The 7,412-nt window shown below is 34.0% G+C and overlaps 1 protein-coding gene across 1 annotated transcript; it reads left to right on the top strand.

Annotated features, from left to right (window-relative positions):
• The first annotated feature begins 853 nt into the window (after positions 1-853).
• Positions 854-4,258, top strand: LOC141721791 (uncharacterized). Its single transcript, XM_074524909.1, has 3 exons — positions 854-1,491; positions 2,000-2,167; positions 3,482-4,258. Exons 1-3 carry the CDS (start codon positions 895-897, stop codon positions 4,172-4,174), a joined length of 1,458 nt encoding a protein of 485 aa, XP_074381010.1. The 5' UTR covers positions 854-894; the 3' UTR covers positions 4,175-4,258.
• Positions 4,259-7,412: the final 3,154 nt, after the last annotated feature.

Raw genomic sequence — 7,412 nt, 5'->3', positions numbered from 1 at the left:
AAAAAAACTTAGATCTGACAATCAGAATCATAAGATCGGCTTTAAATTGTCGACTCCAATAAGCCTCGTTTGAAATCAAGAAAAAGTCAAATCAAAGCCCCGATAATATAGATCGAGGAAAACAAACCAAACATAATCAAAATGATATAAATTTTTCACCTAAGAATAAGATTATTAAAAGAAACAAATCAAAGAAAATAATTTGGGGCTTTTCATCGGATAAACGGATAAAAGGTCCGCCGATTATGATGTTTAAAAAAAAGGCTGCACTGAGAGAAAATGAGAGAATTAGGGTTTCAAAGGACCGAATATTTTTACCATCTTTTGATATATCTTTTTTTTTGACAAATATGGCTTATAGCCTTACAAATGAGTATTTGTTCTCATAAATCTCGGGGTGAGCGAGGATCGAACCCAGTACCTGTAACTTTTCCGCATATTTTATTATCTTTTCCTCAATTGTTGAACCTGGACATTACATTAGGACTAGCTGTTCAGATTCTAATAATTGCATGAACTTTTCTGCGCCAAAAACTCTACAATTTCAATTCTGTTAGTATCTTTTCAATCAGCCTTAGAACTACGGAGTGTTTTAACACATAACAATGTGTATTATGACTAATTATTAAGATCAAATATTTTATATTAAATTTTTATAAATATTCTAAATTACTAAGATGAAATATCTTATATAAAATATAAGGAATGAATAACATTCTATTGAAATTGCTAAAAAAAAGACATTCTATTGGGGTCAGCGCTCTTTTTATATATTTTTTTAAAATTTTAAAATATTGACACAAGTAGACCAACGCAAAGGTGAAGCTCAAACGTTGCTAATAATCTACTTAAACATTCTTGAACGGGGGGATTTAGCTTAGGGTTTGCAGATAAATGGGGTCTCAAGTGAAGAAGAAAAAGAGGGTTTTTGAAACCGAAGAAGATAGAATTAGCAATTTGTCCGATGATCTGAGAACGTTGCGCCTTGATGATTGGGATATGTCAAAAGCGTCTTTTGCTTTCAGTTTGCCTGGTTTAATAAGTCTACATCTGTATAGGTGTAGCAAGTTGTCTGCAAAAGCTTGGAACTTTCCAGCTTTATTGAGTCTAGAACTGGATAATGTTTATCTACCGTGCAGTACTATGTTCTCGAAACTTGTCAATCTACAAAATCTTACATTATCGATGCTGACTTTTCCATATTATTTATTACATTTTCCTCAATTGCTGAACCTGAACTTTAGAATCAGCTCTTATGATCCTAAACGTTGCATTTACCTTTCCACGCCAAAACTCTGCAATTTCACTTCTGTTGGTATCTTTTCTATCAACCTTAAAGCTCCTGAGTTGAAGAATGTAAGTTTGAAGTTACAGGGTTGGTTCACAAACATTGAATGGATATATAGGAAGCAATATTATCGGAGGTTTCAACATATGCTTTCCCAGTTTGGTAATGCCAATAATCTTACTTTCGACTTAGAGAGCATTGAGGTAACTTCATATATAATCATTTGATAATATTAGCAATGTCTTTATTTGCTTCCCTTATTAAATATATACTTGATACTTGATTTTGTAATGTGTAACCTTGATAGATATAGTTTCTGATCATGCATGTTATATGCTTGTTGTAATTACACTCTTGCGTTAATCATTAAAAAATAGTTTATTCTGTAATTATAAGATGTACGTTGATTTTTATCTAAGGATTAGTATTCCAAATTAAGTTTAATACCAAACTTGACAGTTTTAAGGCAAAAATGGTTAACAGTCATTATGATCTGTGAGTTTCCGTGAATAATAATTGCTGTATATCATTTCTCTAAAGCTCCTTTAGGGATCTTGCTTCCTGAAAAATGAGGCACTTCAAACAAGAAATACATTAGTAATTGGCATATATATATTTTCTCGGTGCATTGTAAAATGCTCAATCCATGTTATTAGTTCATTTGATTGATATTTAGTGTTTGTGTCTTGATCCTTTTTTATTATTTTCTAGGCACTCTCTGCGATTTCCGACGACCTTGCCAGTAAACCTTCTCCTTTCTATAACTTGAAGTATGTGAAGCTACCACTTGACTATAATGAATCGAGTATGTCTACTGCTCTTAGAAGCTACTTGCTTGGTGGCTCTTCAAGAGGAACCATTGTCACGACATCACCTCGGGTATTAAATAAATTTGATTTTATCCTTCTCGATAACTCATAGCATATTTTGTCTTTTTTTAGTAGGGTATACAGTACATTTTTATTATTATTTAGATTTTTTTTTAAGCTGTGATACTGCTGGGGAACAGGGGAATGAATTGGTGAGTATATTAATGATTCTCTAGATATATATATATATATTTATATATATATATATATATATAAAAGAGCTTAGCTTAGCGGATATCTCTCGTCCTTCATTACCCAAGGTTGAGGAACTTTTCATGGAGGCAAAAGTGTCATGAGTATTTAAATTTTCTGTAATTGGGTTGTCCAAAAAAACAGAAGATTTAAGTTCTTTAAAGTTACTGTTGTCTTTAGAATGTTGCTCTTTTTGATGATCTGAGTTATAATTGAGAGAATGCACATACCAATTTTAATATCATTTGTAGCTAGTTCATGTCCAAATATCGTGAATAGCGAATTATAAGTAACAACATATCTTATCAACAAGAGCTTGCCCTTTTAGATCTGACAGCATTAACTTTGTTCACACCAGCAGCAAATTGGTAATTTGAACCCATATCTTTACACTAGAAATTGTATAAAATTCTTTTATTTTTTTAACTTCATATTTTGAATCTTGAAAATCATTTATTTGAGCAATTTGTATCAACAATGGTATTGACCTGGTTTATGTCGAGTATATTTTATGACGGTTAGCTGTTAGGAGGATGAGATATAAAAAGTTTGATTCGACACATTACTTGCTAAAATTGTGGATCAGTGTTCACTCGTGAAAATATTAGGGTCCAAATTGTCATTTGGCCGGAATACATTAAGCATGCAGATCTGAAGCTATACATCGTTGTAATATAAATATGTTGATGTGGAGGGAGTATGCATTACAATTCAAACTCTTTGGATTGAAATTGTGTTACTTTGAGCTAACTGATACAACTCAACTGGGTTAAGGAGAAGGCACTAACTATTTGAGATCATAGGCTACTTGACCTTTTTAATATTTTAAACTAGTATCTTTTTAATATTGAAGCCATGCCAAATTGCTAACTGGAACTGTATATATAAATTATCAGCTCTTAATTGAGATTTTTTGGTGAATATTTTTGACTTACTTTCTAGAACTAGACATGGATTACTGATATTATTTAGTCAGATAATTTACCTATATGTGCACAATGACAATGGCTATAGTGTGATGTACTAATATTTAGTCCAAACTATTAGCTCAAACTTCAAACTGGATATATCAGATGAAGATGCCCTTTTCTTAGTCTTAGAGATCTATCACTGATTTTTAATTTTTTTCCAGAACATGATTCCTCGCACAGAAGAGCATGTCGTGGAAGATTCCATAGTGGATGCCAACAGGGCTAGAGATATTGATGCTCCAGTTGAAGAGATAGGCAAAGATCCGGTGAGCACCTCTGGGGGGAATCAAGATTTCGGGTTATGGCTGGGCCATAAGGTTAATTCTGAGTTTGTATGCCTACTTGATCGTATTATGCTTAAGTACCCAGAAACCTTTGAGAACTTCACAAAAAACAATAAGAAGTTAAGTACAATAAATGTAATTATGTTCTGCACCTCAGTGAATGGCTTTGCCAAAGTATCTCTGTCCGAGGTTGATTCTGATATGCTTGTCGAGTACAGGGATGCATTCGCGTACTTGCAGAGTAAAGGATTCAATTTAAGTTGGGTGGTGAGCCGATTGGATTATGTAGAACATATCCGCTTTTCAAATCCTCTGATTCCCGAACTTTATGCACTTGACTGCCATATAAATGATGACAAAAGTGAACTACAAGAGCTGCAAGCTTGTGTTGATGATGCTAAAATCAAACTACAAAATCTGCAGGCTCGTGTTGATGATGCAAAAACTAAATTGCAAGAAGTTCAGACTCTCCGTGCAGAGAAGTTGACAGAAATTGAGAACACTTTTGGAACTATGGGTATTGACCTGGCTAATGGTTTCATTGGACATGATCTGTTATATAGTCCTTGACGTACATGGATTGGTTGCAAGTTGTAGAGTTTTTAAATCTATAAGTATCCTGTCTATTATGTAGTCTCAAAATCTTTTGGTGGTATAAGGTATTAGTGCTTGTTTATCGACTTTGTAGTAAACATTTTTGCCAAGGTGTTTGGTTTCAAACTAATCATAGTGGAAGTATTTATATGCTTGTTGTGCATCTTTTGGAAATGTTATTTCACTCTACATTTTAAGTTTCTAGCTTAATCTGTTATGCCTATTGGAACTGTAATTTTCTTTTAAGGGCTTGATAAGCAACTTCTCACAAATTTTAACTTTTATGGAACTTCAAACTTTCCTTATAAATATTAAAACTTTATAAAATCTACTTCCTACGTAAGTTAGAAACTTGTATTTAGATGTCATCCAAACAATTAGTTAGAAACTTTTAAACCATTGATCAGTTGAAGCACAATGTCATTAGAAACCAATTTTCAACTTTGTGTAGACTTAAGACAAAAATTAAATTATTATGATTGTTGATAGAACTCATAATCAAAAATTAAATTATTATGATTGTTGATAGAACTCATAACATAAATGTTTTGTTGAGATGGTTTATTGATGATTGTGCTTGATGAGGATTATTGTTTTCGTTAGTGTCTATGGAAACAAATATCTACGGTCACCTTGAAAAATAATTCTTCTTCTTTTATTCCGACACAATATTTTAAAAAAAAATTCAAAAAATACCCTTGTACCGCTCTTTCTAATAATTGACTAATTTACATATACTATCATTTATCTTCATTTAATATGATTAATAGAAGGTAAACAACTAAATAAAGAATCGAACTAATTTTTGGAATAAGTTATTTTCCAGTTTTGTTTAGTTAAATATCAGATCTTGTTATGGATTAAAAACTAAGGTATATAACTGCTGTATTTATTACTAAGGAACGTGAGTTTCGAGTCTCGATTTGACTGCTCTTGTATTTCGTGACTCGGTCTGCCTTAACAAGATACCTACGTACCTTGCTGATTGCCAAGGATCAAGTCAAAAAACGTAATTCTGATTTGTGGGGTGAGGCCCCTTATATAGATGTTGGGAGTCCTTGAATTGGACTTGGGTTAGGAGACTTGGTGGGCAAGTCTCAGAATTAGAATGGACTTTGGAGTCCTATAAAGTAGGAAGCTGATTACTTATCCCACCAGGTTCCTTGGAGGCCAATCTACAAGGATTTATTTCTCCATTAGGACTCATCTTCTCAGCTGAATTATACCTTATTAATTAATTACGAAATTAATTAATATTCAGGGTTTTGGGTCTTCTTTGTTCCATCAGGCCTTATCTGGTCCATCAGGCGTGATCAATGTGTTAACCTTTTTGGTCTGAATGTCATACATTTTTTTATTGGGCCTTGTAGCCCAAATCATGTGTAATTAATGTAATATTTAATTACGTAATCAGGATTTATTTATTCCCTATCATTTACCCCCCAACTTTTGGGAAACCATATAAGATTCGCAAAAGTTAAGTTCATTCATTCCCTTACAGGGTATCGTTTTGCGTAAAGTGTGGAACGACCTACACATTTACAACGATTTACCTTTATCCCTATTACTTAGGAATTATCTTAATTTCCAGAAATTTTCCCCTAAATTCTGGGATTTTTCCTTAATTTCCAGGAATTTTTCCCTTAATTTTCTGCATTTTTCCCTTAATTCTGGGATTTATTCTTAATTTTCTGGATTTTTTCCTTAATTCTGGGATTTATCCTTAATTTCCAGAAATTTTTCCCTTAATTATGGGATTTATCCTTAATTTCCAAGAATGTTTCCCCTTAATTTTCTGGGATTTTCCTTAATTTTCAGGAATTTTTCCTCATTTTCTGGAAATATTAATATTTTTCAGAAAATTTTTAAGGAATTTCCTTATTTTCTGAAAATATTCAGGAATTCCAGAATATATAATTCTTTTTCAGAAAACATTTTTTCCTTTTTCTCTCTCTTTTTTCTTTCTTTTTTTTTACACCTGTTTCAACCAGGAATCCTGTTCGACCAGGATCCTGGTCGAATTAGCCTCTATTGTGCCCTGGTCGACAGGATTTCGAGGAGAATTCTTTCGAGCAAGAATCCTGGTCGAATTTCGGCCAGGATTTTCATATATATATATTTTCGAGTAGGAAATTTTCGATCAGGATTTTCGGTCAGAATCCCTTGTCTTGACCGAATTGGCCATTCTTTTAAGCCCTGGTCGAATACGTCGACTAGAAATTAACCCTCCTTCAAGCCTTTCGATCAGGATTTATACGTCGTTTTTGGTCGAATATGATTTGATTCTGGTCGATTTAACCCTCCTTCAAGCCCTGGTCGAAGGTATTTTCGACCTTGTCCTTTCGACTAGAAATTGAATTATAATTCTGATCGAATGGGATCAGGATTTTCATTTTTTTATTTTTGAAATAAACAATATCTTGGGCTTATTTTTCTGGGCTTAATAAACAATATTTTGGGCCCATTTTTCTGGGCTTATCTGGGTTTTGTATTTGGGCCCTTATTCTTTAATTAACTGGGCCCTTTTCCGGGCTTAAACTTGGGCTATCCCCCTTTTTTGACCGGGTTCTCCTTTAATTCAAATATTTGGGCCCTTTTCTGGGCTTATCTTTATTGGGCTCATTCTTGGGCCCATTTATTCAATTGAGTTTTTGTTTTTGAGCCCATTGTTTTAACTGGGCTTCTCTTCCACCCTTTTTCTTCTTTTTTTTTCAAAAAAAATATTTGGGCCTCAAACTGGGCTTTTTGTTTTTGAGCCCATTGTTTTAACTGGGCTTCTCTTCCACCATTTTTCTGATACTCCACTATCTTCGCATGTGCCTCATCTCGCACTTCATCAATTAGATCCAGGGCTAATCTTTGCCCTTCCTCATTCTCCTCAGCATTGGAAGCTTGAATCCTGGGAGAGGAATGTGATATCTCTACGGGAACAACTGCTTCTGCCCCATATGCTAACATGAAGGGAGTTGCTCCAGTCGTGACTCTACAGGTTGTCCTATATGCCCATAGTATTGGGAGTATTTCATCTACCCAGTTATTCCTCGGCTTCTCGATCCTCTTCTTTAGCCCATCCAGGATTATTCGATTCGCCACTTCTGCTTGCCCATTGGCTTGCGGGTGAGCCACAGAGGTGAACCGTAACTCAATTTCGTTCTCTTCACAATACTTCTTGAATTCCTCGTGAATTGTGTTCCATTGTCAGTGACTAGGATGC

Source organism: Apium graveolens, chromosome 1, assembly GCF_009905375.1.
Source record: "Apium graveolens cultivar Ventura chromosome 1, ASM990537v1, whole genome shotgun sequence".
In the NCBI taxonomy this organism is placed as follows: domain Eukaryota; kingdom Viridiplantae; phylum Streptophyta; class Magnoliopsida; order Apiales; family Apiaceae; genus Apium; species Apium graveolens.
Note: the sequence above shows the minus strand (reverse complement) of the source record. Positions and strands in the feature narration are given on the sequence as shown.

Bases quoted from the DNA above. Each gene is read 5' to 3' on its own strand.
- LOC141721791 (XM_074524909.1), top strand. From the start codon at position 895: ATGGGGTCTCAAGTGAAGAAGAAAAAGAGGGTTTTTGAAACCGAAGAA. The intron at 1,492-1,999 runs GTAACTTCATAT...ATTATTTTCTAG, and splicing joins TCGACTTAGAGAGCATTGAG to GCACTCTCTGCGATTTCCGA. The intron at 2,168-3,481 runs GTATTAAATAAA...ATTTTTTTCCAG, and splicing joins TTGTCACGACATCACCTCGG to AACATGATTCCTCGCACAGA.